Source organism: Diadema setosum, chromosome 5 (assembly GCF_964275005.1).
Source record: "Diadema setosum chromosome 5, eeDiaSeto1, whole genome shotgun sequence".
NCBI lineage: Eukaryota > Metazoa > Echinodermata > Echinoidea > Diadematoida > Diadematidae > Diadema > Diadema setosum.
Window position 1 is genome coordinate 11,709,045 of NC_092689.1, and position 13,429 is coordinate 11,722,473.

At 39.8% G+C, this 13,429-nt stretch overlaps 1 protein-coding gene across 1 annotated transcript; it reads right to left on the reverse strand.

Annotated features, from left to right (window-relative positions):
• Positions 1-5,171: 5,171 nt before the first annotated feature.
• Positions 5,172-13,304, reverse strand: LOC140229094 (uncharacterized). Its single transcript, XM_072309359.1, has 6 exons — positions 13,118-13,304; positions 11,457-11,816; positions 9,299-9,427; positions 8,648-8,880; positions 6,674-6,817; positions 5,172-5,603 (listed from the first exon to the last, which is right to left on the reverse strand). Exons 1-6 carry the CDS (start codon positions 13,302-13,304, stop codon positions 5,172-5,174), a joined length of 1,485 nt encoding a protein of 494 aa, XP_072165460.1.
• Positions 13,305-13,429: the final 125 nt, after the last annotated feature.

Here is a 13,429-nt window from a genome sequence, read left to right on the forward strand (position 1 = left end):
GTCTAGAGAGCAAAAAGAGTCACAAATCAAACCCTGGGGGCTGGTCCAGGGTACACCAAACCTGCAGTAACAGGTGAATGATACCAACCTCCGGTGGTTTTTTTGCCCCAGGTAACAAGAACTAGCCGCCAAATGGCATTAATCTGGGGCACCAGGTGCCTTGATGACAAACAGAAAAATGGGATGCCTTTGCGGTAAGATAGAATCACGGGATTATCATACACCGACCATTCTCCCTGCAGTACACAATAATCCGCTGTCATCATTCAGCACAGTCAGACTGGCTGGAATTAAACTGTAGATGGCAGCATTCCAGTGGGAGAGTAGGATTACAAAGAGTTTTTTGGGGAACAGGGGAAGAGCTCCTGTTACTGCTCGACATCACAGTTTCCTTTTCCAAGCGGTAAAATTGTAAAGTATCTCTTATCAGTGTATTGCCAACATGATCATGTTGTGGAGGATGAAAAAAGAATATGACTTGGCTACTCATTATTTCCAGCTGAAAAAACATTTCATTCCAACGTACAGCAATGCATGTTTGAAATTCATGTTTATTCTTTTTTTTTTCAATCTTGGTGATTTTTTTCTTTCTTTTATTATTGGGGAGTTGTAGCTAGTTTGGGAGGGAGTGACAGTAAATCATCTTTATTTTCACACACTAAATATTAGCACAATAGCATAATGATACTGTAAATGCAGGGCATCAAAAGGTAGGAATATATTTCCTTGAGTCTTATTTGCTTACTTTCTACCCTGCTTATTATAATTATCTAGAGAAAGACGTGTCAAGAATTATCAGTTCTTGATGCATCCTGTTAGAGGAGATGCCTCAGGACCATTGCAGGCGTTCAGCTTCTAGACTGCATCAGGAATGAGGACATCAGGAAGTCTCTGAACGCCACAAGATCCATCAGCCAAGAAATCACCTCACGCAGAATTAAATGGTTTGGGCATGTCATCCGCATGCCAGAGAATCGGCTGCCACGTGAAGCTTACTATAATGACTTCCACACAGCACGACCACCTGGTCGTCCTCCCCTCAGATGGAGAGACCAACTTCGCGGTGATACGGGATCAACCCTACTGAGCCTTGAACACCAGGCAAAGGACAGGAGAGGTTGGAGTGAGCTCACCTGGAGGAGTGCAAAGGGACACACCGTCCTACGCCTTTAAGTCAAGTAAGTCAAGTAAGGTTATTCAGCACCTATGCATAAAACAAAACAAAACAAAAAATCTTCAAATTTTGTGATTATGGAAGCATCACTTCTATCCTTTTATCTGCTAAGTGATGTGCACACATATGTCTATTTCCAACACAAATTTCATATTTTTCCTACAAAACATCTATGGTGCAATACTGCGAGCATCAGGAAACCAATATGAGTGGCCTTCATGGGGAAATCCTCAAAGAAAACAATGGCAAGCTTTCACCTTCTTTATACAAGTCATCATCAAGATACAGGGTCAGAGACATTGTCATAGAGACATGATTCCTGTTGCTTTGCACACTGTTTACATGACAAAAGGACCTACACGTATCTCAGGCCAGACATCATGGGACTGCCATGACTGATCAGTCAATGCAAAATGTGCGACTCGAAAGATCAAAGAATGGCTTGCACTCTCACCAAGAAGGTGACTCAAGGGCGATGTCCAAGACGTCTTCAAACAAGGTGAAAACTTTATATTCACCCAATGTCCTCTCAGTCCCGGAGACGTCTCCACATTGTTGCTGGTAGGGTGCCATGGGTCTCTGCAAGGTCGCGGAGACATCTTGGAGAATTTCACAGACAAACTTAGTCTCTGTGACTGGGACACATCTACAAAAATATCCTGGAGACATTGGGGAGACATCTCCAAGACCAGCTGGAGACTGGAAAGAGTCTAAAAAACCCTGAACATGTTCAATTCTCTTGTAACTCCCTGGAGACCAGCCTAGTCTTCACAGGAGACTTCTCCATGACCAGCAAGATCCAAGTTACCAACATGTTGCCACCTAGTTTCTAAACCAATGAGATACCCACCTAAGCATTAACACGTTGAGGAGGAGTCCCAAGTATACTTCTTCTGCTTCTTCTGATTAAGTCTGCCTCCTACAACAGGCTTAAGATTCTTGCAGACTGTGCTATTTACATTACAATACAGTTTATTTACAGATATTTACAAGCACATAGAAAATTTGAAGAAAATAACTAGCCATTGTGATCAACCGTTAGTCGGTTTCGGAATGATCGCACAGATGGCGCTGAAACAATTTCTGAAACAACTTCAATTACTTGGACAGATGTCAATAGGATTTGCGTGTTGTAGCAAAATCAGCCCATCCTCAACAGGTTAATGTAAGCATCCTCTCCAAAGTAAATCAGAAACCACTACAGGATTTGTTGCATAATTGCTGAGGCTCTAAACTTCATACTGCTCCTAAAAGCGATTACAGAATATGATTTTCAGCATGCAAAATATCATAAATAGTCTGTGGTCTGTAGCTGCAGAACAATGCAAACAGAGGTACACTGTACAAAGAAAAAGAAACTTAAATTAGACATGGTCCAACCATGTCAGCTACTTTGGTGGTAGAGGGGAATACGGAAAATAATGAATGGAATATGCAAGACTGAAACAGACACTACAAATAAAGTTCAAATATTGACACTTGGCATTTTGCAGCTGCAAATATCGCAGTCACAAAAGTAATAGTCTGGTAAGCAATTTTTTATCATCATACAAACATACATTTGCACAGCAAGAGTAACAGGTTCATCTTACTGTGTACTCCATGATTCCTACATATTTCTGTCAGAGAGATTCATTGCATTTGGTGAATGAACCTTTTTTTTTCGGGGGGGGGGGGGGGAGGGAAGAGTGGGAGGCATAAAAAAATAAACATTCTATTTACTGCAAGCTGTTCACACTGAGTTGGGTAATGTGTGATTGCCATCAATTCATCTGTGCTGAGGCCAGCACAGGTTTCACTTCCTGATTCCTACAACTTCTTTGGCAATGAAGCTCCCTCTCAAATATTGACACACAACAGTGTCTGCAAAATTACTTGTACATGTATACATCTCTTGTCTGTACATTAAATCTTCCTGAATATCTCATTGCATAATATTTCTGCTATTTCAAAATGAGGCAAAAACAAAACGAAAACAAAAAATTCACATAAAAGATAGTATAGAGGACCAAAAAGAAGATGTCATAGTCTTTTATAGTAACAGCATTAAGTTGGAACCACGTGCAAGCATGGTTTATCAACAACAGTGTTCACAACTATGTGCTGGGTGAGGTTGTTTAAAACCCGTTTCCATGGCGATGAATGGTTATGACATCACGCTGTGGTACTCTATGGCCATATAATTTTATATTTTATGCTGTTTGTACCAGTAGATGTAAGTAGGAAAATCTTAACCAGATTCTGTAGTAAGACACTGCGCACGCAGCACTCGTCATCCCTTACTCCCCACTACATATTTCACACAAGTTTCTCTCCCTTTCTGTGCATCACTTACATTATGCATTATCTATTCCTTTGTTATTATTGCTGCTTTTACTTCATTTTGGTTCTACAAGCCATTTCTCAATTCTACACAAGTGTATGACAGTTTCTGTAATATTTGACACCCTTCATTCAACCATACATATCTTTACCATAATACAATGTTACATAACTGCACAGTGCACTAAACTACTTGCTCATCAGGAGAAGGAAAAGAGAGGAGCATATCAGCCACATCTAACAAAGTGCAGATCGTAATTTTGTGACAAAAGAAAATTGCAAGCTCACACAACAGACAAGATATATTCAAAAGCTTTATATAATGTACATCACATCAATTATTTCAGGTTTTTAGAGAAAAGCCTTTTGGTGTCTTCCCTTTGACATATCTGCACTGTAAGCAGCCATGATGAGTAAGTTCAACCTCCTCGATACTATTAATTTATCTAGTGATTTTAAAAACAAAAGTACAGTGGAGAAATTGCACTGGGACTGCAACAATCAATATCAAAGATGCTCCTGTTCCAAATAATTTCTCTTAAAGAAAGGTCTGTAGCAACATGTACAGTGTATTTGTTTCGGTGCAAATGTAAATTGTGGTGTGCATACTTTGGGTGTCGACAAGTGCTTAGAGTTATTCAGCATGGCGAACACTTGTGACTCACTAATTTCATGCAAGCTTCGCTTTTACTGTCAACTTACAGCTGTGTGCCTGGGCACACAAAGTGTTAACGTACTCATGCTATGATTCTGAAAGGTTAAAAATACTGTCATATCTGGGGCTGTGCTCTATAAAGCAACAGAAAATGGGTGGCCTGAAATGTGGTTTGTAAGTGTGGAGAAAACTCTTGCGTCACATGAAATTGTTACTACAGTTGTAGCTGTGCACAATCCCTATGAAAATGATATTTAAAAAAAAAAAAGAGGAGAGAACAGCAATGATCATGCTGGGATCGGATTCACAGTAGGGCAGTTTTCTTATTTCTTTGTGCAAAAATTGTTGTTCTTGAATCACACATCTAAAATAGGATACATTTGAGCAATATACAAATGTACCCCCACATCTGAGATATCAGCAAATATGATTATAGGTCCATACAAATATTACCTGTATCTTCATTATCCTCATGATATCATTAATATGTTAGTACATAGGTATGAAGGAATAAAGGCAGTAGAGTTTTAGTGTTCCATCCCATAATGCACTACCCCAGTTATATCAAGACTTAAGAACATGTGGATGAAAGTCCTGAGATGAAACGTTCAAATCTTCACATAATTATAATCAGAAGAAAACATTACTTTGCAGAGGTTGTCTGGGTACCTTGCACCTAGTGCAGAGTAAAATTATCATGAACGATGACATTTACGTAAAGCAGCATTACATGATAAAATTGAAATGTATGTCAACATTTCATGCCAGAGCAGAACATCGGTCCTTTCTGTGCTATTTCATTTACCTTGCCTCCAGCACAGTTGAGCCAGTGCATTAAGGACCATCTGATGGTAAATGGCAGAGCAAGTCTTCCCTGCACAGGTATTGGGACCCCCTGAGTCCCATCACATTGAAACTGCATGCGAAGGACATCGCAACCATAATTACAGACACACGTCCTTTGTGCAGGGGTTGTTGCAGCTTAGCAGGTTTGGCCGCATGTCTGTGCCACCTCTTTGCCTATTTCTTCAGGAGAACAACGGCACCTACCGCCACGGCCGCAGTGGCCGCGGCGGCTGTGGCGATCATTGACCCAGTCCCAAAGCTGGAGGTTCTGCCCCTCGAAGAGTCATCGTCACCCATGGCTGCATCCTTGGCGTCGGTATCGGACTTCACTCTCCTCTTAGCAGCTCTGGCAGAGTCTGTCTGACTCATCGTCACCTCCTGGTGGGCAGGCTGGACGCCCAGCTCGGCGGAATCTGCTTGGTCCCTGCCTCTTCCCATCCCCGCCGCTGAGTGGGGATGAGGGGTCAAATACCCCGCCTGGTCTGTAAAGATGGGCGGGGAGGCTGGCATTGGCGATCGGTTGTGGAAGGGCGAGGGATTGCCTGATGAAATCTCTGACCATGTGTCACTGTCAATTTTGTCCAGATCGACCATGGTCATTGCATCCTGCAGAACCGGGGGAAAAAAAAAGAAGAGAACGGATAGCAGCATACAGTGCTAAAAGCTTTCATACCCAAGTACCCATGGCCTAATTTGCAAGTACAAACCCTTGTTGGTCATTAACATAGTATGCGCCAAATCATCCCTTTTAGGGTCTTTACATATACCACGTGCCCTGCACTGTAGCTGCTTCTGACAAGATGGGACCAGCTTCAGTACAAAGCCTAGGGGACAGGGCCAATGGTGCATGTAGGTTTTTAGCACAGTATCCTTTACATCCGTCAAGGGTTTGTATCTGCCAACTAGCCAAAGCCTCTTAACCAAAAAGTAACAAATTAAACACACATTCCAGACAGAATTTAGCACTATTAATCATAATACTTAGAGTTTGTCACTGACAGTTGAAAGAGTAATTAAACAGGTGTGGGTTTCTGTGATGTTTGTTCAGATTTTCTTTCATCTTATTGCGAGCTTCACACAAAGTCACTTAGTCACAAAGTCTCAGAGAAGGGAGATTCAAAGTGAAAGATAAACAACAGTGATTAGCCTGCAATTGCCTAGGCTCTCAATTTGCATCACAAAGTTAAATCTGTAATAATGCTCACAAGTGACAAGTCACTTACCAGGACAACACAGAAGCAATGCCCCAATAAAAAAAAAAAAATAATAAATTAAAAAAAAAAGGTCTGAAATTGGGGCTATGCAGTGCTAAGTGTGCCAAACAACTAGGCAAGGTGCTGTCTGGTTTTAAACTGTAAGCTACTGTTGAACGTGTCTTCACACACAGAGTTTTCATGAATGATAATATGTTTTTAAATACCCACGGCTAATGCTCTGCTGTGTACATTGATTAGATATTCTTCCTTCAATACCATATAACCTTGAAAATAAGAATTGTGTTTAGTACTAATATCTGATGAGAAATGTGTTTTATTGAACTACTGTATCCATTTCAGACGATGGAAATTAAATTTCCTTGGAATTATTGCTATGATTTTGTCTCTTCAAAGCAGAGATCATTCTTTATGAGAATATCCGAGACCCCAGTAAACGGTGTTAACTGTGTTGATACTTACCCAACCACCTTGCTCGAGAATCGCCTGTGCCAGGTTCTCTTCTATGTATCTCGAAGCATAATCAGTCACCGCGGCAACTCCTCTGCTACCCTGGTGGAGGACGTTCACGGCCAGTTGTCGCGTGAATTTCATCATCACCGCTAACTGTGGAATGTCCCCAGAGAGAAAAACATGGAGTATGTTACCTTCATTGAGCAGATTACAACAGAAGCAACAGCTACATGAGATTTGCTTCACAGTTCAGAATAAAAGTACAAACATAATTATGTTATAGCACAAAAGAAAGACACATTTGACAGTTACTTGAGGAAGCAATCTCTGTTATCTTATGATAAATCCTGAACTTTATTTGCCCCATGTTAAACACAGTCAATTAGTTATAGACATTCTCTTACGTCATGTGATTTATTACGATAGCGACTGGAGACTGAATCTGTTTGATTCTGCCCCTTTCAATATTTGGCTGGAGAATTAAGCTTTTATATCACTTGTTCATTGCTCATTGTGTTGTTTGATTACTTGGATTGTTTGTTGATTGAATTCTAAGCAACGTTTGGTCATTGTTACATCAGCAATTAGAGAAAAACAATAATGCCATAACCTCACAACCATTATACTGGCTGATGAATAAAAGCATCACACAAATCATTTTTGGGTCTTTTATCAAATGGCAATGAATCTACTGCAAGATCATCCATGCTAGGTCAACGACTTTGTCACAGGCAATGTAAAAGATATGATTTCTAGTTTTGACATAACTTGACCATGAGACCTGCCTGATCAGGAAGTTTGCCTCCCTGACATATCTCACCTTCTTCCGGGATGGGGTTACTATGAGGCTGGATTATCAGGCACTCAGTATGTACTAGGGAGCATTATCAGCCAGAGTTTATGATATATCTTGGATTGAATCACATTTAACATCAAGTCAGCTATAAAGCTTTCTGTATCTTAGTGATCTCCCCCAGCCAATGATTTCATCTGTCCATATAAAAAGGTCGAGTAGAGATTTTTGTCTCCAACATACCCCACGTCACCATTTTGGTGGCCATGCCTTCTTTGCTTACTCTCCTAGACTTTGGAACAGCTTGACAATTATTATCTGTTATTCTATGTTACTTGATTCCTTCAAATTATGTCTTAAACATAATTCTTGTTCACATTGTTAGAGCATTTTCATGAATGCATTCTAATCTACATTGTATTTGTTTATTGTACTGTAGTATTATTATTTAAGTGTATGTGTATGTTTTTATGCATTATTTGAAAAGCGCTTACAAACTTTTATACCAAGGTGTGCACAAAACTATTCATTATTTCATTAATTTGTTTCATCTTAATGCAAAGAGGTGTTTAAATGTCTTTTTGATCTGTATTTCTAAGGCACTTCTGACCTGAGTTCCCAAAATTCTAGGCAGAATTGCTACTCCATGTAAGCTCCACCTGAAGAGGGGATGGGAGTGACAAGGGATATTCAACTCTGCTGAACTCAGTGTTTAGAAACTTGGTTGCTAACAAGGGCCTTTTGCCCATGAATAAGATACAACCTCCAAAATTACTCATTTTGAAGATTTAGGCTCAGAGTTACAGTAAATTTGATAAGTACATACCAAACAATTCCTATAACAAAAGATTCTCTCTCATAATCTACAGTGCACCAGAAGTTGTCCAGGAACTTGTGAGGTCACACATCTAGTAGTGAACCTGCTTGTGCAAGCCAACAGAAAAATTATGTCATGACATTCATACTATTGTGACTGAGATCATAATTTCAACAAATTTGTGAAAATTTACCCTGCCATCATTTTTCAATTTGTGGTCAAATGTAATGAAAACTTTTACTGGTTTAATTGTTTGATATCAGTCAATTTCTTTTCCTGATTTTATCCCTTGAACAGTACACTTTACTTAGGCTAGATCTGAAAGTGTAGGTATAGAGCTGTGTGGGAGAGACTCTGAAAGGTAGAAACTTACATGATACCAGCCCGGCACGGTGTTCTTCACTAGACTCTTCATGGCACTCTTGAAGACACCATAGTTAATGGAGCCCTTGCCGTGATCCATGACCTGGTGGAAGGCCGTCTCCAGCTCTCCCTGGTGGTGCATCATGATGCAGTCTCCGATCTGCGCGATTCTCTCGGCGACCAGGGCCTCGCGACTGATTGCGCAGAGCACTGCCGATGAGTTCAAGCCCTCAGCTTGCATTTCTGTTACCATGAAAAGCCCATAGAGTCAAAACGCATTATGCTCCTTCTGTTTGTTTGTTTGTTTGTGTTTTGTGCTCTTATCTTCTCCAAGCTCTTTAAATTTCTAACGAAGATCAGGTAAGTTGATCATCTGATAGCAAAACAATTTGAAAATCCTCACACAAAAATTTAACCTCTATAACTTTCATCTAAAGAGAGGGTCCGCGTACATTTCGTCAATCTCACACTGAATTAACTGGGAATCATTCAAGAGTCATATCAACAGATATTAAAACATAAAACATATCTTTCTTGGAAAATCACTAGAATTTTCAGATACATATGCATACACGAGTGATCAATTTATTACTTTATGTCTTGAAAATAATGAGCTAAGCCTTTAAAGTGTTGCAGGACATGGTGTCAATTTTTCACTCACCTTTTTTGAATTGTGTCTCTAACTCTGACAGAACCAGTTTCATTCTGTCCTTCGTTCCTTCATCAAAAAGTAAATCTTTACTCTTCCTTTTCTTTACCACCTTCCTTGGTCTGGGGGAGCCCGAATGTGCTGAAGACAGAAAAGGGATAAGATTGAAATCATAAAAACCCATTGTGGACGAGCTGATGTTGCTATACAACTGTACACACATTTCCCATAGACGCCTGCCCGCATATACCCAGAACTAGTCTTGAACGGGTTAAAAGACATAGAGAGCACTGACAAAATGTAATGGTGATTACACACATGCTGATTCCTCCCTCTTTAAAAAGAAAAATCAAATTCAAGTTATTTTAAGTGCATATACATGAATTCTTTCTGTGTATAGATGAAGTATATCAATAGCCATCATACTGTACATTAACAGACTAGAAAATCAGATACTTCTGTTGGCTGTAGATCAGACTACGTCCATTTCAATTTCTTGCACAAATATAAGTTTTAAAGGGAAGATAAACCCCAAGAACAATGTGGATTGAGTGAAAGCAGCAACATTAGTAGAACACATCAGTGAAAGTTTGAGGAAAATTGGACAATCGATGCAAAAGTTATGAATTTTTAAAGTTTTGGTGTTGGAACCGCTGGATGAGGAGACTACTAGAGGTTATGACGTATGAGTGGACTACAATATCAAGAAAATATAAAGAAAATACTACAAAAATCCATTTTTCATGAAAATTACAAATTCCATCAACTTGATATTGACATATGTTAAGGGTAGCAATTATTCCCCCTGCTTTCTGAAAGCGGTTGGTCCACTGCTCTTTCATAATTCCAGAAAAGTGAATTTTTCTTGAATATCCTTTATATTTTCTTTGTATTGTTGCCCACTCATACGTCATATCCTCTAGTAGTCTCCTCATCCAGCGGTTCCAACACCAAAACTTTAAAAATTCATAACTTTTGCATCGATTGTCTGATTTTTCTCAAACTTCCACTGATGTGTTCTACTAATGTTGCTGCTTTCACTCAATCCACATTGCTCTTTGGGTTTACCTTCCCTTTAAGCATCAGTTCAGTATGTTGATCACACATATGCTGGAATAGTTCAGTAAATCTTTATGACAAGACAATTTCGAGTGGACTGCTCACTTCTTTTAAGATAATGAACAAATTTATTCCCAGACAGTTTCTCAAATCAGTGTACACATTAGCATTCACGTGCGGTGTATTTTCAAATTGTAGGACCATGAAGCTCAGATTTTTCAAACTCGAAACATTGATGAAATGTGCCTTTTTATAGCATATGGTTTGAACCAAGCATGATATGATCTAAGTCCTAACCACTTCAGCAGTCATTGTTTTTTCTTTTTTAACAAAATGGTGGTACTTGCACTCCTAAGTATGCCAAGAATATAATATTTTTTAACAAGTCACTAACCCGCTCCTCCAACAATTCTTCAAGCGCCTTCAATGCACCCAATCAAGATTCTTACTTTGCAGGTCGACAGAGAACATACAGGTTGGTAATCCACCTGTGCGAAAGCAGGAAGCGGTACATGTACCAACTTTCCACTGTCAACTATGCTATCAAATAATAAAAAATATCGATCGGGTGCGAGGTATGAATAGAGCGTGCGCTGGTGGGCTGACAAAATCTTTTGTTTTACAAAAAAAAAGGCATCTCAGTGGAGTCAGCGAACGCGAACATCTACTGAGCTCAGCCTTGATCGCTATGTACATCTTCAAACAAGTTTTTTTCAGCAAAACAAGTGCACACAACATTGGAACAAAAGGCAGCTTTTATTCAGAAAGATAACAGTTATGGATAGAAGAAGCCCTAATCTTTCTTTAAAGCCATTTTTTGGGGGCAGCATAACACAAATTAATATGAATTTAGGCCATGAATGCTGGCACTCCTGTCTACATTTTGAGAACCTGGTACATCAGTTTACGCCACAGGAACCTGGTACATCAGTTGATGCCATGGGAACCTGGTCAGGTTCCCGTAAGGAACAGGTTAAATAGGCATGTGCCCTGACCCAAAATTTAGTGCAGTAAGAGCATAATTCAAATGACTGATGTGGTAACGAAGTGCCTTGCTTCTCAAGACACTGCTACATATTGTATATGTTGCAATGCCACTATCGCAACTTACAGATGGTTAAAGACGGAGGAGCACTGCTCCCTACAGATGGTGAGGATGATCCGGTGGTAGCATAGCTGGCTTGAGAGACATCTGGCAGAGCATCCGTCACCACGTCTTCCGAGATCAGCTTGAATCCTTCGCATGTGTCTTCACTGATCTTGGGTAGCAGCTGCGAGTCGTCCATGTGTGGTGGAGTATCCAGGTGGAGTGAGCGAGGTTGGGCAGCGGCCAGCCTTGGGAAGGATCTGCTCTGTGGCTCCGCCTCTGTCTCACTGCGGAAGGGAACTGCTACAGACGCCGCCACCATCCGTCGGATTTGTCGGAAGTCTTCACTATCTCTGCTATCACTCTCTATACTGGATGAGGTTTCTATAGGAAAGTATTTGTAGCTCGTTTTTAAAACAAAGATATGAGTACTACCATTCACTCATATTCATCTTCTAGAGAGGGATATTTTGCAAGGAGTCCTCACGTAACACAGATTCTCTCTTAACATGGGAAATGTAGATTCTACATTACCAAATAGAACCACGTTGCTGTAAGTCTTTCAATGTGAAGTTCTTTCTTTTGACCTTTTGAGGGTAATCAATTTTACTGTCATTCACTTAGCAGTTGGACACTACATGGTAACTTGTGAGTTTGCCTTTCTTTTGTCCTCTTCTGATAGCAATGATACATCAGTAGCGATTGGAAGTCAAATGAAATAATGCTGCTTGATTGGTTTGACCAGTGACTTGTCGAATAATGTACATGTATTACTTATTCATGGCCATGATTGGGTGATAAAGTTATTGACCATTGTTTCTCAGGACACAGCTCAGGCCAAATGCTAAAGTTAGATTGTGTTGTATACTATGTTATATGTGACCGCCCAGCTCAAAACCTACAAAAAGTAGGCAAAAATGAATGTCCAATTTTGTACATAATTACAAAAACTAAGTAAGCTCTATGCTTTAAATTGATATATTATATAACTTGGTAAAGATTGGACAGTCCTACATATACCCATTCAAAAAGTGATTGAAATGAGAAAGAGTTAGGAGGTGCAGTGTCATAGAAAAGAGAGAAAAGAGGTTGTAAAGACTTGGGTTACCCATGCATGCTTTGTAGAAGTGAATGAATGTCCAATTTTGTACATAATTTAAAAAACTAAGTAAGCTCTATGCTTTAAATTGATATATTATATAACTTGGTAAAGATTGGACAGTCCTACATATATACCCCATTCAAAAAGTGATTGAAATGAGAAAAAGTTAGGAGGTGCAATGTCATAGAAAAGAGAGAAAAGAGGTTGTAAAGACTCGGGTCACCCATGCATGCTTTGTAGAAGTTTCAATGCTGAAACAAATATTGTTAAAAACAAAACAAAACAGAAAGTTCTCAAGTTTGTTTCTGTTCTATGTAGCCAAATTTTGACAGTAGGTAGAGAAAATAAAACTCTCTTTAATCGGTAAGATGAACTTCACAAAATTGAGTTTGTCAATGGAAATGACATATTGGTGACGGTCCTTAACAGAGAATTCTATTCCATGACTTTTGGTAGGTTTCGAGCTTGGTGGTCACATATCACATTCAATGATACAGAGGATTTAATGCAACATGGCATCCTCATCAACAAACTGAACTGACAGGAAAAGTAAACCCATCAGGGAGTACCATATAAATCTCACCTCTCGAATGCGAGCTGGCCTGGCTGCCCATTCCATAGCTGCTGCCCTCGCTGTCTTCATCATCAGCCTCGCTCTCTTCAGAATCTCCTCCCATTTCTTCAAACTTTGGAAGGATGCCCAGATAGTTCAAGACCACGAACTTGGTCTCATACTTAAACTCCTGTGGAGTCTCCACAGGATCTGCCATGTTGGGATGCTACACCTTTTGAAGTGCAAGAAGAGAGTTCTAGAATCTGATGGACAGAGGTAGACACAATGAAATATAAAAGTGATGAATATGTCAGGAAACCCATATTGCTCTGAACTCAAATC